This window comes from Hemitrygon akajei, chromosome 5, assembly GCF_048418815.1.
Source record: "Hemitrygon akajei chromosome 5, sHemAka1.3, whole genome shotgun sequence".
Lineage (NCBI taxonomy): Eukaryota > Metazoa > Chordata > Chondrichthyes > Myliobatiformes > Dasyatidae > Hemitrygon > Hemitrygon akajei.
In genome coordinates, this window is record NC_133128.1 from 175398158 (window position 1) to 175425789 (window position 27632).

The 27632-nt window shown below is 39.9% G+C and overlaps 1 protein-coding gene and 1 long non-coding RNA gene across 3 annotated transcripts in view; one reads left to right on the plus strand and one right to left on the minus strand.

Annotated features, from left to right (window-relative positions):
• Positions 1–37: 37 nt before the first annotated feature.
• LOC140728500 (uncharacterized) lies at positions 38–6677 on the plus strand. Of its 2 annotated transcripts, none has more exons than XR_012099087.1 (3): positions 38–144; positions 4833–4908; positions 4993–6677. It is a non-coding gene; the product is annotated as an uncharacterized lncRNA (long non-coding RNA). The 2 variants fall into 2 exon arrangements; XR_012099088.1 differs by lacking the exon at positions 38–144 and adding an exon at positions 4028–4198.
• A 5277-nt stretch (positions 6678–11954) lies between these two features.
• LOC140728499 (rho guanine nucleotide exchange factor 25-like) overlaps positions 11955–27632 on the minus strand; it is a 45621-nt gene continuing 29943 nt past the window's right edge. Inside the window, exons 10-12 of the mRNA XM_073047302.1 lie at positions 26823–27008; positions 18293–18464; positions 11955–13187 (exon numbers count right to left, since the gene is read on the minus strand). Coding sequence (XP_072903403.1) covers positions 13123–13187; positions 18293–18464; positions 26823–27008 — 423 coding nt within the window. The 3' untranslated portion in view covers positions 11955–13122. The remainder of the gene's footprint in view (positions 13188–18292; positions 18465–26822; positions 27009–27632) is intronic.

Below are 27632 nucleotides of genomic sequence, written 5' to 3' on the forward strand. Positions count from 1 at the left end.
ACCCGCGCCGAGACGTCAGGACGGCGCTTACCTTGACGTAACGGGTACGCAGCCGCCGGGCTTGTTAAGCGTTCTTTGTTGTTTACGTAATTAATTACGGGTAATATGTTAAAAGCACGACGTTATTACGCCTCTCCATCACAGGTGCGTGCTTCACTAAAAGTAGACGTCTTATTCCCGGCTGTGGGATTTCCTTTCTATTGTTTCAACGTTTCGGAGTTATAAATCCTCTGGCTTTTTACAAGCGCCAAAACATCAGCTTCTTGTAAAGTTCAATGGCGATTGGCAGGCCAGTATAAGGTGCATTGCCGCCACCTGCTGAGTTGGGAGTGTGGAGGAAAGAAACAAGAAATAAATCCACCTAATTCCCCTCCCAAAAATATTTCAAATAATATCAAGAAGTCTAATAGTTTTCAGAAAGTCAAACACACACTTGTTATGATGGCAGTGATATCCTAACACATTTTTCATGTTAAACTTATATGATGGTGCTGGTGAAGACAGCGACGACTTGCTGGTAGCAAACCAAACTAAATTACTGAATTAATCGCACTTTTTTCAGAAACGATCATTGCAGTCAATAGCCTGTAATTCCCTTTCGGAGTGGAGCTTTTGAACTGCCTGTACGGCCTGGAAGTTTTGCAGTGGGAACTGAAGTCTCGAAGGTGTAGACAGTTGTGGTGTGGTGTGTACAGACTGAATTGAGGTGGTGAACTCCAAGCCCTGGCACCAGCCCAAGAGCGAGAAGTATACTGAGGTTTGACCAATTTAAACGCTGGGCTGAATTGCGAAGGTTGGGTGCAGGCCAAACCAAGGCCACAGGACCTGGGTCTGAGTGCGTATCGAAGCAACAGCAGGGAGTGACTCCAGTTTTAGCAGATATAACCGCTGGGCCAGATTGAAAAGCTCAGGGTTTCAGGATCGGGTTGGTGTTCAGCTCGTTGCCCTGTGAAGTTTACTCGTCTCTGCACTGAGCTGAGGCTGTGGCCAGCAAACCAGTAACGGGCTCCTGGATGGCCTGCAGTGATAACTGGCTTCATGGCTGTGGGTTCACGTTCATGAATTTCAGTTCTGAATGTTATTTGCTTACTTTTATTGCTTGCATGATTTATTTTTTCCCTGCAGATTGGGTGTTTGACAGTTTTTTGTAATGGGTTCTATTGGGTTTCTTTGTTTTGTGGCTGCCTGTAAGGAGATCAATCTCAAGGTTGCATGTAGTTATGCACTTTGATAATAAATGTATTTGAACTTGAAACTTTTGTTTGTCCCAAAGATCTCAATTTAGCAATTAGACGTTTCCTTTGCACTTCATAGGAACTGCATTCAAATGATATATGCTGCACCATTTCTTGACAAGTGCACACCCTTCAAATGCTCGTATCATACATATTAATTTTGAACAGGGATTTATTCCACCCATTGTTCATATGTCCAATACGTAAACCTGTAAGTATAACTTCCTCCTTCCTTTTATACCGTGTCCCAGTCGAGTTTCTGCCATCTTCTGATCCTCATTATATAAATTACATCTTGTCTTTTCCCTATCCCAAATTTGTTGCTACAGTGATCGAATATACTTTTTAATTATGGCTTTCACCTCCCCTTTATACAACTCTACATTTGTATCCTTAATTTTAAGTGGTTGCTCATCTGGAACGTTTGGCACCTTGTTTCCTTCAGCCTCAATATGACAAAGACCCATAAGAAATGTACACACAACCCTAAACCTTTCAGCCTCAATAGATGTTGTCCAAACTCAAAGAAGAACATCTGGCCTACAGTATGAAATAACTATTGAAATAGATGTCAAAACCAAGGATGAATCGGAGCACAGAAATACATAACCAAGATGTATTTTTTTCAGCCCATTTCAAGGCTAAGATGATAGTAACCATCTCAGATGAGAATACTGATACTTTATCTGATAATCTTGTCTTAATAGTTGCCTGAAACTTTGGAACATAAACAGAAACACCTGGATGACATGTCGCTACCTGTAGATATGTAAGAAGCCATAGTATATGTCTGGCATCTATTGCTGAACTGATTTAAAATCAGTTCCCATCTTGATCTTTTCCTGAAGGCCCAAATCAACCAGAGGCAAAGGAAAAAACTGTGGAGGAGCAACAGAAAGGAGTACATTGGGACCATATTCCACATTAAGCAACTCAAGATTTGTGCCCATTTATTTTCCCATCCACCCTAAACTGAAGATCTTATGAATGAAGTGTCTCCAACACTACTAATGTACTAAAGCACTAAATCCTTTTTCCACTACTGATGTTGCTGATATTGGATGACCAACTTTATGGCCTCTTACGTTAACCCAATAAGCCATTGCACATAGATGCAAAAGTAAAGATATTGTCTCAAACTTCACCTGCAAATCTTTTGGGGTTGTCTATTGTATCCGGTATCTGATGTGGTCTCCTCTACATTGGTGAGACCCAACATAAATTTGGGTCCACTTTGTCGAGCACCTCCACTCCATTGGCCAAAAGCAGAATTTTCAGGTGGTCAACCATTTTGATCCTATCCCTATTTCCTTTCCAATACGTCAGCCCCTTTTGCCACAATGAAGATACTCTCAAGGTGGAGGAGCAACACCTCATTCTATCTCCAACCTGATGGGATGAACAACAATTTCTCCTTCTGGAAATTTTTCCCCTCCCCCTTCCCTCTTCTATTCTCCACTCTGGCCTCTTACCTCTTCTCCTCACCTGCCTATCACCTCCCCCGGTACTCCTTCCTTTTCTGTCATGGTTCACTCTCTTCCGATCAGATTCCTTCTCCAGCCCTTTATCTTTCTCACCCACCTGGCTTCACCTATCTCCTTCTAGCTAGTCCTCCTTCCCCTTCCCCCACCTTGTTACTGTGGCATCTTCCCTCTTCTTTTTCAATCCTGAGGAAGGGTCTCAACCTGAAATGTTGACCGTTTGTTCACTTCCATACTGAGTTCCTTCGGCAATTTAGGTGTTGCTCTGATTAAAGCATTTATTTAAGAGGCCTCCTACTGTCACCCCAATCACACTCAACTAAGCACCTCAGCACATTCAGGGCTTTTTTACACTTCTTTAGAATTTTATTCACATGTGCCTTCCATGTTAGCCTTTTGTCCATCCACACACCTGGAAACTTCACCACTGACTCTTGTCGAAGAGATTTACCACATAGATTGAGATTAATTAAGGGTTAATGTTCCTTTTAGAAAAAAACAAATAGCTTGAGTCTTTACAACAGAAAATTTAAACCCCCACCGATGTCCCCACTCTTCTGCTGCATTTTCCTAACTATATAATTTATATATTCTTACCGCTCTGACACGTTGCACCATTATTAGCATAAAATGGTTTGGAAATGGCTGGGCCAACATTTAAGAAAATATCATTAATCATAATACTAAATAGGAGTGGGCTACACACACTCCTCTGTGGAGTCCCATTCTCCATCCCATATTCCTTAGAGAATGTTGTTCCTACCCTAACTTGTATCTTACCATCACATAAAAAATCTTGAATCCAATTGAGCGTTCTCCCACCTATTCCCATTATTTCCCGTTTAAGCAGCAGCCCTTGTATCCATAACGTATCATAAGCTTTCTCCACATCAAAGAAAACTGCTACCACTGATTCTTTATTAAGTTGGTATCCCAAGCTCCGAGTATCAGATTCCAAACTTAACACTGAGTCGATGGTCCTTCTCCCTTTACAAAATCCAGATGGTCCTCATTCCCCTCCCCCTAATAACAGCTAATTTTCCTTGAATTTCCTCAAAATAAGAAAGCGTTGCTATAGCCATTCATTCCTTTATCTTACATACATGGGGAAGTTAGCGAAATAGGTCTATAACTGGAAGGTTCTAATAGATTCTTACCAGATTTCAATATAGTGATTGCAACCACTGATTTCCAGGAAGCAGGAAGTTGCCCTTCAACCCATATTGTATTAAAGAATTACAAAACCAACAGCAGTCTCAAATCCGATAACCATGTAAACGTAACAAATATCATCCTTTCCAGGTGACAAGCACTAGGCGAGAAGTGATTTTGCCGCGATGGTCACACCTCTCTCCATGGCGCTAAGGCTATGAAGACTGCCCTGGCTGCCCTGCTCCATGCCCACTAATGTGATGAACTGATAAGTGAGGCTTTGGGCCTACTCTGGGCTGCTCTGGGGTTCAGATCGGAGGACCCAATCAGGTTCGGAACACGGTTGTTCGCTTCAATTGTTTGCCCATCGGGTGTTGGTCTCTTATTTTTATTTTTTTCTTTAATTGGGTTCTGTCACGTTCCTTGCTTTGTGGCTACCTGTATGCAATCAAATCTTAAGATTGTATAATTTGTACATCCTTTGATAATAAATGTACTTTGAATCTTGAATCTTAATCTTAAGATCAAACAATGTAAATTCAACACCCAAGCAGGAACTGAAATATTTTTCTTTCTCAGCAATCTGAGGATTGCTTGCCAGACCTGTTTCTCCATAAGACCACTCTTCTTTACTTAAATTGGATGAACTATGTACACTGACATATGTTTTTTTGCTAATTATTCTGCTTTTTCAGAGTCAGTAACTGCAACGTTCTCCCCTCCGTGCAAAACTGGTAATGCATCAGGTTTCCTAATTCTTCCCATTTTCTGTATCATACCCCAAATTTCCTCTGGATCTCTTTCCCAATGTTAAGCTACAAAACATGTAACTAAGTCCTATTTACAAGTTTCTGTCATCATGGATGACTGGAGGTATCTCAGTGGTTGGTCATCATCGGGCAGGTAGCTTGGGATGGTCAATTCTGCAGTATCATTAATTTTACTAAATCTTTCATTCCCATAGGCATTGTCACAAAATCTCAGTATTCATCAGGTGGGATCCCTGTCTCATGCTTGTGGATTGTTCAGAGTTGCTCTGAGTAAGTATCGAGGTTTATCCAGGGCAGATATAATGAAATGTTAAAATTTAGTTTTGGAGGCTGACATTTATTTTCCTTCTCTAGATGCCCAAGGACTGAGGATGACTTCCGTTAAACAGAAGAGATTCTGCAGATCCCGGAAATCAAGAGTAACACACTTGATTCTGGAGGAAATCAGCATCTCATCTGTGGAGAGAAATAAAGAGTCAATGGTTAAGGGTCTTGGCCTGAAACATTGACTCTTTATTCCTCTCCATAGGGTATGAATTCTCATGTGTTTTTAATATGTCAATAATATTTGAGTAATCTTGTAAATGTGAGATTGAGCATTCTTGTTCATTTAACAAAAGTTAACAAATTTCATGACATATGCTAGTGATGTTAAACCCGATTCTGATTAAATAATTAATTATGGGTTACTTGTAAAAATACATCAAAGTATACTTGAAGTTAGACCTGCATTCTTGGTGTCCCAAACCTTCCTTTGAATTAATTTAATATTTTGAAGTTACAAATCATAACAACTTTCACTCCAGTTGGGTGGTTTCTGAGATAGCTAAATGTGTGAACTGTAGACCAGGGGTCGGTGGGGATGCTGTACTTCTTCAAGGAGGCATTGAGAACGTCCTTGAATTTTGTTCTCTAGCCATTTGATGATTATGACAGAACTAGGTACAGTGTTTCTGTTTTGAGAATCTGGTGTGGATGCAACTGACAAAGCCAGTCCAAAGTAGTATATCTACAGCTTAGGTACTTGGAATGTTATCCTGGAAAAGGTCGTTGATGTTGGATGACTTGACCTTCCAGTTCATTTGGTGGACTTTGCAGGAACACCATTTGTAGTATTTTTCTGCTCCCTTGAAATGTATGTTGCAAATAGTATGAGTCTCAGAAGCATATAATGATCTTCGATGCCTGATAGTCACATTTTCAATGCAAAATTTATAGATTATGATTTGATAATATCATATAAACCAAATTACTTCCTAAGTAAAACAAAACAGTAATTAATTCCTTCAATGCTGATGATATTTACAACAGAATTGTAAGACACAATCTGGAAGGAATTTGCGAAGTGCTAACATCCCAAGAGATTCATTGACAAAGGGATTCCTTGCAGACGAGAATGGCTTGCTTCCCCTCCACCTCCGTGGGTGCTAAAGTGACTAATGAGGCTGACGTTTTGTATCAGGTGGAAATGCTTGATGCAGAGAGTGAGTGAGTGAGTAATGTTCCCTGCAATTTTTGCTGCAACATCTGTGTGCCCTTGATTCATGGATTAATAGTTCTCAATGCCATTCTAACACATTGAATCATTGTGATTCAGGGTTTCATGAGTCCTTGGGGGAAGTTATATCATTTCAAGTAGGCCTTTAACAGATGAAATCTTTTCCTCTATTCACCTAATTACATTTTGCTCCGACAATGCTCAGAAGAGAGTGTCTATTTTAGGAGTGCTGGGAAAATGGCCTGCCCTTTGGAGTCGACTGAATGTAATTAGGATCTTGGTGAGGCCTTGACATTAGCTAGCTTATCCTGCCAGTGGATTTGGAGGATTTTGCAGAGGTAGTAAGCTTTGCGCCAGATTTGAAGTCTTGATCTTCAAAATATTTTCCAACTGTTCTGCCACAATGAAGGTGACAATGAAATCAGTCACTGATATCTCCCTACATGACAGCTATTGAACTATGGGAAATGGTCAAATTTTTCCAGCATTTTCTTGTGGACTTTTTTTTACAGTGACAATGACTTTATAAAACTTAATAAATTTATTGTGTGTTGCTTGAATTTCCAGCATTTGCAGATTTCCTCGTGTTTGCCTTTTAAATTTATCATAATTATGTTGTTCAATTGAAATTATTCATACTTTATGTATGTTAAATATGAAGTACAGTCTGGGGTGGCACAGTAGTGTAGTGGTAAGCACAACACTTTACAGTTCCCATTGTTGCTTGTAAGGAGTTGGTACGTTCTTGCTATGACTGCGTGGCTTTCCTCTGTGTGCTCTGGTTTCCTCCCACGGTCCAAACATATACTGGTTGGTAAGTTAATTGGTCATTATAAATTGTCCCATGATTAGGCTAAGATTACAACAGGGGATTGCTGCACGACATAACTCGAAGGGCTGGAAGGGCCTGGTTCATGCTCTATCTCTAAAAATTAAAAAAAATGTCTAATTAGATAGATAGATAGATAGATAGATACTTTATTCATCCCCATGGGGAAATTCAACTTTTTTTTTCCAATGTCCCATACACTTGTTGTAGCAAAACTAGTTACATACAATACTTAACTCAGTAAAAAATATGATATGCATCTAAATCACTATCTCAAAAAGCATTAATAATAGCTTTTAAAAAGTTCTTAAGTCCTGGCGGTTGAATTGTAAAGCCTAATGGCATTGGGGAGTATTGACCTCTTCATCCTGTCTGAGGAGCATTGCATCGATAGTAACCTGTCGCTGAAACTGCTTCTCTTTCTCTGGATGGTGCTATGTAGAGGATGTTCAGAGTTTTCCATAATTGACCGTAGCCTACTCAGCGCCCTTCGCTCAGCTACCGATGTTAAACTCTCCAGTACCTTGCCCAGACCTATAGAACATCTTCAGCATCTCACTACAGACATTGAATGACGCCAACCTTCTAAGGAAGTACAGTCGACTCTGTGCCTTCCTGCACAAGGCATCTGTGTTGGCTGTCCAGTCTAGCTTCTCGTCTAACTGTACTCCCAGATACTTGTAGGTCTTAACTTGCTCCACACATTCTCCATTAATGATCACTGGCTCCATATGAGGCCTAGATCTCCTAAAGTCCACCACCATCTCCTTGGTCTTGGTGATATTACAACCATTTGGAGCAACAGTTAGGTGCAGCTTGCTGACTGAAATTGGAGATGATCTTGGAGATGGCACAGATTGTAAAGTTTCTATTTTGTCATGTGAATTAGCTCCAGTGAGGAGCTCCATGGAGGCAAAGTGCAGCATTACAATGAGAAAGATTGAGGTAACGACTCAGTCTTACCTAATATCAGTCTACAGTGTGATTGGATCTGTTATGGATAAGATTATGTCTTGCATGCCATTATCAAACAGATGAAAGATGCAGATCAATTTAAGCTGAATGCCCCTATTTGAGCAGGGTGCTTCACAATATCTTGATTGATACATTCAAAGGCTTTTGTGAAGTCATAAAAGATCATGTGTCCTGTCGATATTTCAGGCTAAAACCCCTCGGCAGGGCTCATAAGGAATGATTGAACTTGCTGGGATTCTATTCTCAAGAAAAGAGAAGACTGAGATATAGCCTCATGGAAAACCATGACATTGTGGAAAGATTTGAGAGTGTATATATCTGAAAATGTTGCTTTCTATTTCTCCTTATAACATTATTTAATACTCTCATAACAGCACAGGAGGCCATTCAACCCATTCAGTCTATGTCAACTCTCAGAGTAATCTCAGCAATCCATTATTTTTCGTTAATCTGATCTCTCACACAAACTTATTAACACGTTCTCACCTTGATCTAGTTTTAGGATCAATTATCTTAGATGAAAAGCCAAAATTTTAATGTTGATTCTCACAATTTGAAAACATTAAAGTTGTTACCATAGCATTGCAATGTGCCATATAAAGTTATTTATGATAGGTACAAACTGGCCAAGAATATCAAGCGTAGTTAACCTGGAAATAAGCCTATGTCCATCCATAAAGTGAGCAGAATAGGAAAGATTCCATTATAAGTTCAATCATTCTTATGGATATATCCTGACCATCTGGATTTGCATAATTTTATTCATCAGTTTGATAAAAAAATGATCTTACTGTTGAATAATATTTCAGAATATTCCGAAGTAATAATCATGCATGTACTGAAAACAAGAAATCAAAACTTTATTTATTGATTGATACAAAAGCTGAAAATAGTAATCTTATTCATCTAATGCATTTCAGTTGCTATTATATAAAGAGAAAAAAAATAGGTACAAGCCATAAGATCTAAGACTAAAGTATCGTACAGATAAAGACTTCTTGCTCTTTTTAAAGAAATTTACTCACAGTTGCTAACTTTACCCAATGCTTTCAAACCTGTGCAGATATACATTGTACATATTATTTTATTAACAGCAGTGAGTTATATTGAGAAGTATATATATAATTATAACATCTGAAAATGCCAAATAACAAAATGATAGTTGTATAAAAACATGTATTTTACTTTAGAAATGAATGCTATTTTTGATGTATTAAGCAAAGGAAGCTCTCAGATGTATTCATGACAATTAGTGTAGCATTACTAATAGCATGGAGTTAATCAGTACTACATTAAGTTCAAGCCAATGATCCTAGCTGCATAACACAAAATGAGCTGGTGCGAGATGGTTACCTGAGACCTATCACTTTCCCCGAAGTGGTTATATTGCTCCCTTCTCATTCATCATCCCATCAGAGATACTAATTTCCCCCCAGTCTAGTACCAACAAAGAATAGGTTATCAAAATGAGCAATATTGTGACACAATAAAAATGTATCATTCTGAACAGCATCTGTAACATTTCTTCTTTTCAATGTCTTCATAGCAAGGTAAATATTATGTAACTGGGCATTTTCTTTTTGGAAATGAAAAACAGCCATTCCCTAGATGTAAAATACGGAATAGCAATAGCAACTTATTTTCCCCTATCAACAAAGCTAAATTATTTTCTCTTCACAATCCTTCTCAATATCTACTTTATTTTTCTCTACCGTCTATTCTTCTTTCATTGAATTATAAGAATTTTGTTCTATAGAACCATAGGTTTAATGTTTATATATTTCTGGCCAAATAATGTCTCTTTATGGAACAGTGGGAACTTTACAAAGGTGGGAAAATCATGACTAAAGGAGAAACCATGGAAGATCCATTGGTACATTGCTGCTAGCTATTTGATCTAAACTGGTCTGTTAATATTTTGCTTGCCTGGATATTGCATCTGTTGTGTTTAACTTAATAACTGAGCAACTGACTTGTAATTGGAATAAGCTCGTTCTGATCTTCTCTAACCAAGTTCATCTGTACAATGAATTATTTTAAAATCCAAGATCACAAATGTTGTGCTTGGTCTTAAATTGGCATGCAATGCCATAGAAAATCAATTATTTCCTTTAAACTGAACAAATCTATCACTAATACAATAAAATCTGCAGATACTGGAAATGCAAAGCAGCACAGACAAAATGCTGGAGGAACTCAGCAGGCCAGGCAACACCCATGGAGAAGAGTAAATGACTGACGTATCGGGCCGTCACCCTTCATCAGGATTCTATATCAATATAGCCCTTACTATTCACAAACCAAAATATTGAAAATGTCTTAGAGAGAAAAATAAACAAGATAGGTTTGAAAGTATCAAAAAACAAATATTGTCAATCTTATTTTTATAGAACTTGATACACCATCAATAACTCTCTGAGACGTGAGGCGAGATATAGGCTTTTATTGGCTGGAAGAAAGAACAAGCAGCAAATGACCAGCACACTACATCCTGGAGACTGAGGCCGGGGCTGTGTCTCCAATCGCCTTTATACTGGGGTCCGTGGGAGGAGCCACGGTCTGTGGGAGGAGCCACAGGAGCAGTCAGCAGGGGGGGGGGGGGCGTGTCCAGACAGGTATATGTAGTTCACCACAGAACTAGATAGACCAAACCCAATGGCATTAGATCCTAAGGAAAGAGAAACTTTTGTATGGGACTGTTTATCAATTTGTGCATTGGAATTGATTGGGAAAAATAATGAAGGCCATTCAATTGCATAAGCAAATTCATTCCCAGGCAGGAGATTCAGTGCTGACTATTGTTATCTCTCTCACTGTAGGAGAAAGCCAATCCCCTGACAAAGGTCATTATAAATGTTAACAAAACTAAATGATCATATAACATAGTTAAGAAAACATTTCAGTGAATGGAACAAAAGAATGCAACAGTAATCTGTCAGTAGCTGCAGGTCATATTCATAGGCGAATTTGCCAACAAGAAGTTGTATTATGTAATGTTGAGCTTACAGACCTCTGATATCTATGACTGAACAGTCATTTGATGGCCCATTTATGGGAAAAAAATTTAAGGAAGTAGCACTGAATATCCTTGTGAAGACCACCTTGCTGTGCATTTGTGCCAAAAATTGAACATCAAAAATTTTTTGAATTGAATATTTCAGTAATGCAACCAAATTTATTAAGCTGAAACTGTAAAGTTCATATCATTTAAACCAAAAGCTCATTCTTTCCACTAGAGGGCAGCTTTGAGACATTTTAGAAGCTATCTGCTTGAAGAAATGCCTGCATATTTAATGAGAATTATTTTGGCAGGTTAACCACGTATTTTATTTTTATTTGAGATTGTCATCATTAGACAATAAATAGACAATAGACAGTAGATGCAGGAGTAGGCCATCCGGCTCTTTGAGCCAGCACGCCATTCACTGTGATCATGGCTGATCATACACAATCAGTACCCCGTTCCTGCCTTCTCCCCATATCCCTCGACTCCGCTATCTTTAAGAGCTCTAAATAACTCTTTCTTGAAAGCATCCAGAGAATTGGCCTCCACTGCCTTCTGAGGCAGAGCATTTCACAGATCCACAACTCTCTGGGTGAAAAAGTTTTTCCTGAACTCTGTTCTAAATGGCCTACCCCTTATTCTTAAACTGTGGCCTCTGGCTCTGGACTCCCCCAACATCAGGAACATGTTTGCTGCCTCTAGCGTGTCCAATCCCTTAATAAACGTGGCAAAATTTTTCTAAATCCTTATTTGTTAAAATATTTCTTCATTATTCACAATTTTATTTTATGCTTTATCATCTAATTTGATTTTAATGTAGGTGGCATATAGTGTACAGCAAAGTAGTTTTTATTTGCACAAAATTCAACAAATTTCAAGTAATTTATGCATATGATACTTGATAAAGTTGCTTCAGTAACACGGTATAATTTTGCTACTTATATGTGAACTTGGTGAATCTTTATAGAGTTGGTATAATTGTAAAGATAGTGGTTTTAAATAAATGCCAGATCAAACAATGTAAGGAATTCTTTAATAGTGTCTCAGTGGTAAGAACTGATAGACTTGTTACAGGTGTTCTGAGTTATTTTGCTATTTAAGAGTGCATGCACAGAAAAGATAGCTGAGTCAAGGATGTGTACTTTGCACTTTGTCTCTGCACCTTATACGTAACCACTTCCTCATATCAGCTAAATTTAAATTTACAAATTAAAAATGCATTTGGATGTAATTTAACTCAAAAAATTAGCAAACTAATTTTGTTCGTCAACAAAATTATGGGAAAAATTCAGAATGCGCTGTTGAGAGTTTAGAAAAAAGAGGAACTTAGTGGGTCAGGAAATATCTGTGGAAATGAATAAACAGTCAAGTTTTGGGCAGAGACCCTTCTTCAGGACTAGAAAGATGCCAACAAAGGAAAGTGGGGGAGGATGATGAGGACGAGCTAGAAGGTGATAGGTGAAATCAGGTGGGTGAACTCATGGTCTCCTCTCCTATCAGTTTCCTTCTTCTCCAGACTTCTGCTTTTTCCACCTATCACCTCTCAGCTTCTTAGTTTAACCCCCCTCCCCAACAAACTTGTTTTCACCAAACACTTCCAGCTTGCCCTCCTTCCCCAACCCCCACCTCCTTATTCTAACACATTACCTCTTCCTTTCCAGTCCTGAAGAAGGATCTTAATCTGAAATGCCGATCAATTATTCATTTCCATAGATGCCACCTGATCTGCTGAGTTCCTCCAGCATTTTTTGTGTGTTGTTCTGGATTTCCAGCATCTGCTGAATCTTGTGTTTATAAAATTGAAAAATGCAGATAATGACTTCCACAGAACAAGTCAAACTGGCCTTATCTGTAAATGTAATCAATACACTAGATGTATTTACCTGATAAGTTATTTAACTTTGGTGAAATCTGAGAAGTACCAATGATGCAAACAGGAACTGATACTATTAAATATGTAATGATTTAATTGTGATACATTTTATTTATTTTAAACTCAGTAAAAGTACAGCCTGTCCAATGGCTAATTGCTGTTAACTGAACCATCTTACAAGGTAGTAGTGGCAGGGGACAACAGTTATATTTCAAATGCCCGACTGTGCTCATAATATTCATTACATTATCACCTCTCAAAATTTTTAGAGGTCTCTGGTGCGAGGCTGGATTGGAATAATCTTCTCACTTTGGTTTGTTGAAAGCATCTGGAAACTCTTTTCTCTGGTATTCGATTGGTGATTGCAATGCTAAAATAAAATTCAACATATTATGGAAAGACTTTGATACTTTAAGACATAAAATTGGTTGGCATTAGTACAAAAATAACTATTTGATTCTTAATTCCATTCATATTAGAATTTCTAACATCTTTACAGTGATAACCAGTCTGATATCCCTCGTTGTGAGTTACTTTTAGCTTTCTTTGCATGGAAAAAAGATCAGTATTCTTATTAGAACATAGAGCAGTAGAGCATAGGAACAGGCCCTTTGACCCACAATGTTGTGCCAAACCAATTAAATTATTAATTAAATGGCTAACTAAACTAATCTCTTCGCCTGCACATAGTCTATATCCTTCCATTTTCCTCACATTCATATACCTAACTAAGTATCTATTAAAAGCCCCTAATACTTCTGCCTGTTCCTACACCCCAGGCAGTGCATTCCGGGCACTTACTGTGTTTAAAAAACACTGATGCCCCTCACAACTCCTTTGAAATTACCCCTTTTCACCTTACATGGATGTCTCTGGTATTAGACACTTCAACCCTGAGAAAAAGTTATTGTTTGTCTACCTATCTATGCCTCTCGTAATCACATAGCCTCAATCAAATTTCACCTGACCCTCCATCGCAACAGAGCAAACAACCCAAGTTTGTCCAGCCTCTCGACATAGCATAGGCACTCTAATCCTGACAGCATTCTGGTAAATATGATCTGTACCTTCTCCAATACCTGGACATCCTTCCTATAATGGGGCAACCAGAACTGTCTGCAATACTCCAGACTGGTCTAACCAGAATTTTATAACGCTGCAACATAACTTACTGACTTTTGAACTCAATGCCCCGACTAATAAAGGCAAGCATGCCATATGCCTTCCTAACTACCCTAACAACCTCTGTAGTCACTTTCAGAAAGTTATGAACATGGACTCGCAAGTTCCCTCTGCTCATCAACACTTGACCTTAACAGTATACTGACTTGTTACATTTGACCTTCCAAGGTGCAAGACTTCCTATTTGGCCAGGTTAATCTCCATCTGCCATTTCTCCACCCGTATCTGCAACTGATCTGTATCTCACTGTATTCTTCGCCAGTCTTCTACGCTATCCACAACACCACCAATCTTCGTATCATCTGTAAGCTTACTAACCCACCCATCTACATTTTCATCCATATCATTTATAGACATCACAAATAGCAGAGGTCTCATTACAGATTCCTGCAGAACACCGGTAATCACAGACCTCCTGCTAGAATAAGTCCCTTCGACCACTACCCCATGTTTTCTATGATCAAGCCAGTTCTGAATCCAAGCAGCCAATTCACCATGGATCCCATGTATCTTAATCTTCTGGATGAGCCTCCCATGAAGGACCTCGTCAAACACCCTCAGTTCTACCTTCATCAATCACCCTCATAACTTCATCAAAAAACTCAACCAAGTTAATAAGACTTGCCCTGCAGAGAGCCATTCTGGCTCTCCCTAATTAGGCCATGGTTTTCCAAATGCTCATTAATCCTATCCTTAAGAACTCTCTCCAGTAACTTTGCCACCACTGATGTGAGGATCTCTGTTCTATAGTTTCCAGGATTATTCCTGATTCCTTTCTTGAAAAATGAAACATTAGCTATTTACCAGTCAGCCAGGACCTCGCCAATGGCTAGAGAGGGTGTGATGGTATTGGTTAAGACCCAAGAAATCTGTTATATTGCCTCTCTCAATAACGTGGAGTATATCCCATCAGGCCCTGTGGGACCTACCCACCTTAATGCTCTTTAAGAGACCCTACACTACCTCCTCCTCTACCTCAAAATGGCATCACGTGTTGATACGCTGGCACTGATTTTCACTACGCCTTCTCCTTGGTAAATACTGATGTGAAATACTCATTATGGATCTCACCAATATCCTTCACATCCAAGCAAATGTTCCCCTCTATCCTTGTGGTACTACTCTCTCCCTAGTTATCCTTTTGCTCTTGAGGTATTTATAGAATGTCTTGGGATTCTCTTTAATCGTACTTGTCAAGGACTTTTCATGGCCTCTCCTGGCTTTTCTAATTCCCTTCTTGAGTTCTTTTCTGGCTTCTTCATAATCCTCAAGGGCTCTAATTGATTCTAGCTTCTTAAGCTTTACATATTTCTTGACTAACTTCATCACCTCCACTTAATGTCCAGGGATCTCTTGTCTTGCCGTCCTTGTTCTTTTTTCTGACTCTAACATACCTGTCTTGTACTCTGAGCAGTTGGTCTTTAAACACCCTCCACATGTCGAATGTAGACTTGCACATAAACATCTGTTCCCAATGAACTCTCCGTAGTTCCTTTCTAATGCTTTTGAAACTTACACTGCTCCAATTTAATACAGTACTCTCCTAGAAGGTCCATACTTATCCTTATCTATAGCTGTCTTAACACTTAAGGAGTTGTGCTCACTGTTGCATAACTGCTCACTCACTGATTTGCACTGATTTGAAGTGCAACATCCACCTCTTTTACCTTCCTTTCTATCTTTTCTAAAACATCAAAATCCTGGGACATTAAGCACCCATTCCTGTCTCCTCCCTCAACAAAGTCTCTGTAATGGCCACAACAACAACATTCCAATATAACACTCATGTACAAAAACTCAACGTACTCTTTTGGACACTTTTTTCAAGGTACTATTGTAGTAATAATTATTGATTTAATCACTTTGGAACTTGGTTCAAGTTTTGAAATAAGCCTTCCATAAATTGTAGCTCTTAATCTTGTCAAAGACAGTTTGTGCAGCTTGAGGACCAAACATTCAAATGGAAAATCTTGGTTTTCCCTGTATCCTGTAGAGTTTTGGCTCCACAGTTTGTATATTGATATTTTTTGCCCCTATTTCCTTGAAGCAAACCTGATGCCACTGGTGGGGGGAACCACTCAGGCAAGCCACAGCCCATAGAGAGTCTATCTCTGGTATTGGGAATGTGTGACTTGACCTGTCTTTCTTAATCTTGGACCAAACCAGAGTAACAAGGGTTATGATGAGGTTTGTGGTGTTATAAAGTTCTAGTGCAAAGTCTGGCCCTCACCAAACCAATTCATCCTACAGTTTCAAAGAAGAATGAGATTGATTGTAGCTTGCAATTAGGATGACACCACCAGTCCATTGCTACTATACTTGCTGTACCATTCCTCGAAACAGTCAGGTAAGTCTCTTAAATGCTGCTTGTGAAAGTTGCATAAAGACTGAGATCTTTAATTGCAGGATTCACGTTACACCTTAGCAGATCCTATTAATGTGTCCTTGTAGCTACTGGCATTTGACACAGCTGGTGTGATGTGTTAAAGTGGGCTAAAGAGACCAGTACAGGCTGATGAAGAATAACACACTTTGGAGGAATGTTCTCTGGGAGTGTGAAAACATAAGGGCTAGCTCCATGTATTCCTACAGGAGATTTCTAGGAAAGTCTGTGAAAGGACATGAGTGTAATAAATGACTGCCTTATCTTCAGGGAAATGCTCTTGCCCACTCTGTAATTGTCTGTTGGCTGAAAGAAAAGAGGGCAAGGTTTTCCCTTTTGAAGATGGAGTTTGATCACCTAATATAGCTCTAACCATATTTTTGCTCAATGACAATTCAATGCAAACTCTTTACCTTTCCATTAGATAGTTTGTATTCTCTGAACTTATTACTGCTTTTAACTTCAGATTCAACTATTTCTCTGAATTTCTTTATGCAGGAGGTGTAAGTAGTGTTAAATGAATATATTCTTGTACTTTATAGCAAGCTGGGACTTGGATTGTAGATGCTTTTTGGGAAAACCGTAAAGACATATTGTGTCCTTAGTGTTATCTGTGTTTTCATTCTTGCCCATTTGTTGGATTCCACTTCACTTAGCAGCTCGTCCTGTTTAACTTTCAAACTTACATTACCACTACAGTTTGCATTTACCATAGCCTTAGCTTTTTAAATCTTTGATGCACCCCAAATACTGAATTGCTTGACTAATTTTTATCCCTGTATTTCATGTGAGTGTCAATTCTACCATTTTCCAACTTCTTATCTTGTATATAGGTACTTTATAGACATGAGGTAGTGAGACTGAGAAAGTGAAGAGGAGAGATTGAATGAGAAAATAAGTTAAATGGAGAATAAAACTGTATGGATAAATAGAAAAGTGTGTCTCAGGGAGTACCATGACCATAGAAACAGGAGCTGAAATTAGTAAGTGATTGAAACTTAATAAGAATTCTAATTCTCAGAAGTTAAAGACTTCTGAGTGTCAATCCTCCTCCTTCAGTCTTTCTAATCAGTTATACTGCTTTTCTTTATTGCTTGTTATTTAATGAGCTATTTGTAAAGAGCTAGGCCCTACTGGAACTGTTGTGCTACTCGTAACCTCCAACTGCATCATGCCTGTTCATGCCTGGACTGGATGCAGAGGTCCAAGTATACTTTTCTCAACAGTAAGACCTGAAAGATGCAATGATTGTTGTACTGGTGAATTCTCACCCCCAGAATACCTCTGACATTTCATGGGGATTACAAATAGAGTCTCAGAGTTAGAAAGCAAGAAACCAGACCCTTCAGCTTGTACTGACCATCAAGTATCCTTTTACACTAATATTACATAACCAATTTTATTCTCCCCTCAATCCCTTCAACATCCTTTAGATTGTAGCTCTAACATTTATACGGGGCGATTTATAGTTGCCAATTACCCTATCAACCTGCAGAGACCCATATCATCACTGAGAATGTGTGGACTCTGCACTGAGATCTGATTGCTGAAGCAGCAGCTCTAATAGCAGTACAATCGTTTCGCCGGATGTTCAAGAAATTTTTTTTAAAAATAAATACTAAATATTAAAAATACTGCACATTAAAAAACAGCTAAAGTTAAAAACCAGGCACAGAATCTATGAATTAGTTCTTTAGTGTAAATACATGGGAATTTCAGTTAGATTGAACTCAACTCTGGATTCCATGTGAATCATGTGCCTACCACACAAGACCAACCAAAAACATTTATGTAAAGAAAAATAGCGGCTTAGTTTTTTGTGAGGGTTTGGACCCAAAGAAACTTAATTAAATTCAATCAAATAAATAGCAAGTGAGACAAAGAATAAGGAGAACACAAGGTTTGCATACCAGTCAGCAAGTTCTTTTGAAGGTCAAGTGCTTTGTTGATATCACAGACCCACGCTTCATAGATTTCTTTGTTTGGTGCCTGTAAGATCAACCGCTCAGAGGTTCCAGTGGATGTCAGAGCAAATTTACAGAATTCATTGTTCACATTGTTGTCAATGTTCAGGTTATTCATCTGAAATGGATAGGAGAAGAGAATTGCTAAAGATGTATAAACGTGATGATTATAGAATTTTACTGTGCAGAAGGAAGCATATTTTGTTTGTATCAACATTTGGAAACAACTGCCCAATACAATAATTCCACTTCTGTAATCTTTAAAGTAGTGTAATTTTCTCCCTTCAAAGGATTTGGCCAAATTTCCCTTTGGAAAGCTTTGATTGAATATTTTTCCAGGTTCCATTCAGTGAACTTCTTCTAAATCCTTTCTGTGGATATTTTTGTTCTCATCTTACCTCTGGATTGTCAATTTTTTATGTACGTTGTGGAACCAAACTTCATCTGCAGATTGTAGTATATTTCATCATAGTGATAATACTGCATCATTTGAGCCTTGAGGAGTTACCTGAATAGCCCATGTGTTACGATATGCCCCTGACCAAGCGGGCTTCCGGGTTTAGGTGCTCCAACTCCGGATTGTGGATAGCTGGCATGGCCTCCTTAAAGACTCAGGCCTGCCCTGCTAATAGGCATCCATGTTTTGCCACCAGGATTTTAGTATTTAAAAAGCACTGGAACTGAGGTTTGGTGCCTCATTCGTCAGCTCTATTTTGGACCCTCACCTAGTGCCTAGTTTAGAATCCTATCCTTGTTTTCTCGATTCTAGACTTGGACACTTCAGCACTTTGATCCTCACCATCAGGGTCAAGGATTACACCTACAGCTTGCTACCACCCAAACTGGACCCCCTACAATTTGCCTACCGACACAACTGATCGACAGATGACGCAATAGCCACTGCTCTACATACCACCCTTATACATCTGGAGAAGAAGGATGCTTATGTGTGAATGCTGTTCTTGGACTACAGTTCAGCATTCAACGCCATAATTCCCTCAGGCTCGACAAGAAGCTCAGAGACCTCAGCCTTCACCCTACCTTGTGCAGCTGGATCCTGGACTTCCTGTCAGATCGCCAGCAGGTGGTAACAGTGGGCTCACCCACCTCCAACCCTCTGACTCTCAATACAGGAGCCCTTCAGGGCTGTGGACTGAGTCCCCTCCTTTACTCCCTGTATACCCATGACTGTATCACCATCCACAGCTCCAATTTGCTAATTAAATTTACCGATGACACTACATTGATTGGCCTTATCTCAAACAATAATGAGGTGGCCTACAGGGAAGAGGTCATCTCTCTGACACAGTGGTGTCAAGAAAACAGCCTCTCCCTTAAAGTTGCAAAATTAAAGGAGCTGGTTGTGGACTACAGGAGGAATAGAGACAGGCTAACCCCTATTGACATCAATAGATCTGTGGTTGAGAGGGTAAACAGCTTTAAGTTCCTCAGCATCCACATTACCAAGGACCTAATGTGGTCTGTACACATCAGCTGTGTAGTGAAAAAGGCACAACAGCGCCTCTTTCACCTCAGACGGTTGAGGAGGTTTAGTATGGACCCCCAAATTTTAAGAACTTTTTACAGGGGCACAGTTGAGAGCATCCTGACTGGCTGCATCATTGCCTGGTATGGGAACTGTACTTCCCTCAATTGCATGACTGCAGAGAGTGGTGCAGACAGCCCAGCGCATCTGTAGTTGTGGATTTCTCATGGTTCAGGACATTTACAAGGACAGGTGTGTAAAAAGGGCCCGTAGGATCATTGGGGACGCAAGTCATCCGAACCACAATCTATTTCAGCTGCTACCATCCGGGAAGTGGTACCACAACATAAAAGCCAGGACCAACAGGGTCCGGGGCAGCTTCTTCTATCAGGCCATCAGACTGATGATCTCACACTGACTTGAGTGCACCCTATATTACATCGACTGTTTATTATAAATTACTATGATTGCACATGGCACATTTAGATGGAGACATAACATAAAGTTTTTTACTCCTCATGTATGGGAAGGATGTAAGAAATAAAGTCAATTCAATTCAATTCCCTGCCTATAGGTCTCTCGTCACACCATGAGAGAGGACGTTTCTGTTATTATATAGGCTATACAATCTCATGGATTGATTTGCCGAAAAATTGGATCACGCAGCACCAAGTGTTGTGCATCACATGATCCAGTGTTTTAAACAGAGTGTGAAACATAAACTGTGGGATTTATTATTAGATTACATTCCCTGTAGTTTTTCTTCTGGGATCTAATAGAGGACTCTCGTAAAGTGTGGAGAGGCTAAGTGCCTGGATGCTACTTAAGGGGACCATTAACATGAATGGCCTGTGCAATCTATCAGCCCCTCCCATAATAATATGTGTATTAGAGGGAGCTTCCTAACACTGGGAACCTGAAATTTGGATTTGGGCGGTTAACTAGATGAATCATTTCAAGATTCACCAGTCAGGGATTGGAGGGACAATCTTCAGTCAGGTGAGGGGAAGTCTGTATGGGTTCAGCTTACCCTCCACTACTTCCCATCCCATCCCCTCTTTGTTTCTTTCCTTCAAGTCATTTGTCACCACCTTATTTCCTCCACATGCTCACATTGATGGAGGCACTGCTAGATGTGAGACATGCAGCATCCCATGAGGTCTAAAAAGCTTACTGTGCTATTAGTTCTTTCATGTGCCTCTCCTTGTATTTCTGGAATTAAGTACTTTAATGTTAGCTGAGTTGGCTGGTCACAACTAGAATACCTTTGGACTACTACAATTGCTCTCTCTATCTCAAGGCCAGATAGTATTAGAAAAGCCATACAATTTGATAAGGTTAGGCTTTATTGCAGTGAAATCCACAATCACAAGTCTGCTGTTTCTTATTATTAGCTTCTGGTCTGCTTCTGCTTGGTATCTGAAGGTTGTCTTTTTCTGCTGAGATCCATCCAGCCAAATTAGGGGGAAAATTACTAGAAAAAAATACTTTTCTATTTTTATTCACATTTAATCAGTTATATAATAGGCAATACTCAATTGTCTTAATGTTGATTAAAATGCTGTTCTTATAATTAACAATTAAAAATTGTAACTGGTCTACAGTGAAATGATATCTTTAATTTAATGTAACCTACTGCTAGTTTTACATTTCAATTAGGTGCAATACTAATTTGAAGCTTTATTATTTTAAAGTGGTTTTATTTATTGTATTTAGTATTATAAAATAGTTTAATTATATAAATAATACCCTGCTAAATCAGGAAATGTACCAAAATTGGGAGAATAGTCCTACAGACCAGTCAAACAAGATTCTGTTATAGTCAATGTGTCAAACTTTTTTACCACCATCACTGGGTATGTCCTGTTCCACTGGCTTTGTGGCCAAGTTTGCAGATGATATGAAGATAGATGGAGGGGCAAGTAGTATTGAAGAAGCAGGGAGTCTTCAGAAGACTGAGACAGATTAGGAGAATGGGCAAAGAAGTGGCAGATGGAATATAGTGTAGAGAGTGTATGGTTATGCACTTTGGTAGAAGGAATAAAGGTGTAGACTATTTTCTAAATGGGGAGAAATTCCAAAAAATCAATGGCGCAACGGGTCTTCAGAGTCCTCGTGCAGGATTCCCTAAAGGTTGACTTGCAGTTTGAGTTGGTGGGAAGGAAGGCAAATGTAGTGATAGCATTCATTTTGAGAGGACTAGAATATAAAAGCAAAGATGTACTGCTGCATCCTTATAAGGCATTGGTCAGACTGCACTTGATGTATTGTGAACTGTTTTGGGCCTCCTCTCTAAGGAAGAATGTGCTAGTATTAGAGAGGATCCAAAGGAGGTTCACGGGCGTGATTCTGGAATGAAAAGGTTAACATATTAGGAATAACACACACAGAATGCCAGAGGAACTCCGCAGGCCGGGCAGCGTCTTTGGAAAAGTGTATAGTCGATATTTCAGGCTGAGACATCGACTGTACTCTTTTCCACAGATGCTGCCTGGCCTGTTGAGCTCCTCCAGCATTTTGTGTGTGTTTCTTGGATTTCCATTATCTGCAGATTTTTTCTTGTTTGTAACGTATTAGGAGTGTTTGATGTCTCTGGACCTGTATTTGTTGGAGTTTAGAAAAATAAGGAGATATCTCTTTGAAACCTATCAAATATTGAAAGGCCTAGATAGAGTGTATGTGGGAAGGATGTTTCCTATAGTGGGGGAGTCAATGACCAGATGGCACAGATATAGAATATAGGGATAGTCATTTAGAACAGGGTTGAGGAAGACCTGAGTGAATTTGTGGAATTCATTGCCACAGACAGCTGCGGAGGCCAAGTTATTGGGTATATTTAAACCAGAGGTTGATAGGATCTTGATTAGTCAAGGCATCAAAAGTTACAGGGAGAAGGCAGGAGAATGGGGTTGAGAGGGAAAATAAATCAGCCATGATGGAATGGCGGAACAGAGTCTATGGGATGAATGGCTTAATTCTGCTCCTATTGGCTTTATAATGGTATAAAACATCATTTACCTTAGCTCTGGTTATATGAAAGAAAGCTGAGAATTCTACTACGATGAGAGTGCCACACTGTCCCACTGTTACATGAATGTAGAATAGTCCCCTAACATGATACGATGGACTTTGCCCTCAAATCTACCTTGCACTTTATTGTCTACCTGCACTCCGCTTCCTCTGTAACTGTAACACTCCATTCTGATTCTATTATTGTTTTCCATTGTACCTCAATGCACTGTTGCAATGAAATGATCTTTATGGATGGCATGCAAATCAGATTTTTTCACAGCACTTCAGTACATGTGACAAAACTACATCAATTTACCAGTGATCTTGCCTTTAACGCTACCTGTTGTAGATGGAGACAAAAGGCAATGAATCATGTCACAGTGAAAGGTAGGTTTGTATCAGAGAGTTGTGGAGGCCGGCTTCTCTATTTCTTATACTGTAGGTCCATAATTTTATCAGCAGCTCTATCATGTCAAATTCCTTCAGTAAGCACCATCTTAGAGACTTCACTCAGGAGATGCTGGTCAGAAATGTCACGGAGCATCTAAGCTGGGTCCTGGAGTGTTATCCTTCCATCGCATGTACACAAACAATTCCAGGTATTGAGTGAGTTCCATATCAGGTAAAGCACATTCCCATCCACTGCCACCAGACTTAGTCTCCTTACCCATTTCTACAAGATCCTCAAGATCCACGAACCTCACTGTCCAGGTAGTCCCATTGCCTCTGCCTGCTCCTGCCCCGCAGAACTCATCTCCGCATACCTCGACTACATTCTAGCCCCCTTGGTTCAATCGCTTCTCACCTACATCACACGTTCTTGATCTTCCAACAACTTCCACCATGGATGTCCAGTCCCTATACACTTCATCAAGAAGGCCTTAAAACTCTCCACTTCTTTTTTAGGAAAAGACCCAACCAGCTCCACTCTACCACCACCCTTATCAGTCTGGCAGAACTGGGCCTCACCCTCAATGGTTCCTCCTTTGGCTCCTCCCACTGTTTCCAAACTCATAGCCCCAGCTGTGCCTGCCTTTTCATTGACTACATAAAACAGTTCATGTTCCAGGCCTTGCCCGGTAATGCTCCCCAACTCTTCTTCCACTACATTGACGACTACATTGGTACTGCTTCATGCACCCATGCTGAGCTCATCAATTTCATCAATTTGCCTCTAATTTCCACCCTGCCCTTAAATTCACTTGGTCCATTTCTGACACCCTTGTTAGGGTTAATGTTAGGGTTAATTCGAGACCGCCATTACAGGTCAGGAGTGGCTCACGTAATGAGAGGGAGGGGGGAGTGAAACTGGGGACCCCGCTACACCGAAACTACCAGTGTCACGCGATTCAGTAAACAAAAGAAACAGGTAACTCGTGAGCATATGGCTGCGGGCCAATAAGATGGACACAAGTGCTCGATATTACCTAATATGTAGCGGGGGATTGTGCTGGGGGGAAAAAGGGATATAAATAAGAGCAGATTGTAAGGGGAAGTCGGAACGCGCCTTCTCCAGCGACTCCGTCGATTTGCTGTGCCAGTTACGAATTCTGCAATAAACGCAAGTTTTGTAATATTCCGGTGTTGGTTGTCTCTCTTCCTAAATGAACACAGGGCAGAATTTCAAGCCCAACACCCTTCTTCCCTGTCTCGATCTCTCTGCCTCCATCTCTGGCAACAAACTATCTGCTGACATATTTTTTAAACCTACTGATTCCCATCACTATCTTGACTGTACAAAGATTGTGCCAAAGTGTTAGGCACATATTGTAGCTAGGGTCTCTAAGACTTTTGCACAGTACTTTAGAAATTTTATTTATTGCACTGTACTGCTGCCACAAAACAAAACAAATTTCATGAAATATATGAGTGATGATAAACCTGATTCTGACACGTGTCCATATTGTGGACTGAGAGTGGTAAGAGGACAGGGAGAAGAGAGTGGGGAGGGTTGGACAACCACCAAAAGGATATTCTATAATGATCAATAAGCCAATAGTTTGGAATCAAATGACTTTGACTGGTGTCACAAAGCTGGGTGTGTCTGCACTTACACCACTACCCACCCCTGGCATTCCTCCTCTGCCACCTGTCCAACACCCCTCCTGCGGTGCTCCATTCTCACCATTCCCAACGTTCTTTGCTCTCGCCAGATTTACAAACTCACTCTCTGCTCCACGTTGACAAATACAGTACTGTTCAAAAGTCTTAGGCACCCTAGTTATACATATATGTGCATAAGACTTTTGCACAGTACTGTACCTCTTCCCACCCTATCTCCTGTTCCCTTTCCTCAGTTCCTTCGTCTCCACTGCATCTGCTCCCAGGATGAGACTTTCCTTTCCAGAACATCAGAGATATCGTCCTCCTTCAAAGAACGAGGTTTTCCTTCCTCAACCATCACTCATATCTCCTGTATTTCCTGGACATCCATGCTCACCCAATTTTCCTGCTGCCTTAATAGGAGTAGAGTTCTTCTTATCCTCACCTACTACCCCAAGAGCCTCCGCATCCAACACATCATTCTTCAGAATTTCCGCCACCTTCAATGGGATCCTACCACTAAACACATCTTTAATTCACCCCCTGCCCCATCCACTCTCTGCGTTCTGCAGAGATCACTCCCTATGTGATTCCCTTGTCCATTCATCCTTCCCTGCTGATCTCCCTCCTGACACATATCCCTGCATGTGACAGAAATGCTACACCTGCCCATTCACCTACTCCCTTACATCGATTGAGTCCTTCCAGGTGAGGCCACACTTCACCTGCAAATCTGTTGGGGTCAACTTTTGTATCTGGTGCTCCCAATGTGGCCTCATCTACATTGGTGAGATTCAGTGTAAATTGGGGAACTGTTTTCTCGAGCACCTCCACTCAATCCGCCAAATGTGGAATTTCCCAGTTTCCAACCATTTCCATTCCTATCCCTGTTCCCATTCTGACATGCCGGTCCATGCCCTCCTCTTTTGCCATGATGAGGCCACCCTCAGGTTGGAGGAGTACCACCTCATATTCCACCTAGGTGGCCTCCAACCTGATGGCATAATCATGGATTTCTCCAATCTCTGGTAATTTCTCACCCTCCCCTTTCCCTCTTCTTTTATTCCCCACTCTGGACTCATACCTCCTCTCCTCACCTGCCCCTGGTGCACCTCCTTCTTCCCTTTCTGCTAGGTTCCTCTCTCCTATCCTATCAGATTCCTTCTTCTCCAGCCCTTTACCTTTCCCACCCATTTGGCTTCAGTTAGCACCTTCTAGCTAGTCTCCTTCCCCTCCCCCAACCTTTTTATTCCCCTTTCTTTCCAGTTCTGATGAAGGGTTTCAGCCTGAAATATCGACTATTCATTATCCATTTACAAATGACTGTTCATTCATTAATTTCCATAAATAAGGCCTGACCTACTGAGTTCCTCCAGCATTTTGTGTGTGTTGCTCCGGATTTCCAGCATCCGCAGAATCTCTCATGTTTAGGATTTATCACTTAGCTTGGTAGCCTTGATTTCTGTGTCTTTTGTTTAATTAGGAATTGGTTTATTATTGTCGCATTTACAAAGATACAGTGAAAATCTTCGGCCTGTGTGCCATCCACACAGAAAATTCCATAGTGTTAGAGTAAAGCAGCAAGCACTACAGTAAGGTAAATGAGGAGATCAATTAATGAATCAACTAAACACTTGCACTAGCCTGATATTCAAAAAAACCTTTGGGAGATACATGTCACAGAGTGTAAAACAAAACGTGGTATTATGGGCCCCTTTGACAAATTATTGTCCAGACTTCCACAAATATAGCTGCTATTTGAGTTAGATAAGGGATCACAGTAAGCACAGTGTGGACTAAGTAATAATTGAAATTACACAACCTTTTGATCATCCTGTTCAGAAGTAAAATTCCTTATCTTATCCTGATTTCTTTGCTTTTTGAGCTAATTGTGAAGAGCTGACCAAGTCTTTATTTATTCCTTCATATATTTACCTTAATGCTCTTCTTAAACTGATATCTCGGCGTGGAGGAATCCTTGTCCAGAAGTTCACTGAAGATTAAAATCTGCTCAAAGAGAAAGACTCGCCGTTCCTTACTTCGGGGCAGAACTCCAGAATCCTGTTCTGACACAAGAAATGTATCTTGTCGTAGCAATTGGCCTTGTGCTGTGAGTTTGCCCTGAAGATAACAAATAATTCAGAGAGGATTCAACAATGCCTGCCAAATCACTGATTTTTGAAGGATTATTCTTCCCCCTTTTACTGGAGTTTATATCCTTGGCCTTTATTCACTAGTAGAAACATAGCAAACAGTTGTATGATGTAAAGCTTGCAGTAGTATGGTACATCGCAGTGTGAAGGCAATCAGTAATTGTTCCTACTCTTGCACAATGCCAGATAAGTTATAGTTAATTTAAAAAACAGTGAACTGAATCAATGAATTTATTTGAGACAATTTGAAGTCTAGAAATGTGAAAGTAAATACAGATATCAAGGAGCTGATGTCCAGTTTGCTCTTCCTGAGCTGCACCCCATTGAAACTCTCTGATAGACCAGGCACTGAAATCCACACCAAGGTGTGAAGTTATAATTTCTCATTTGTTATACACTAAATGTGACTGACAAATGTAGATCTAGTATAAATTAATTTTAATCCTTCTTTAAGTACTAATCTCTGGCAAACAACCAATTTGGTACTGAAACTCTGATGTTACATTCTTTTAGAATTTAATCATTGAGACATTTGATTCTTTTACCTCCTGTTTTTATTTCCTTTAATCCCATTTTGCCTTGCCCTTGATTT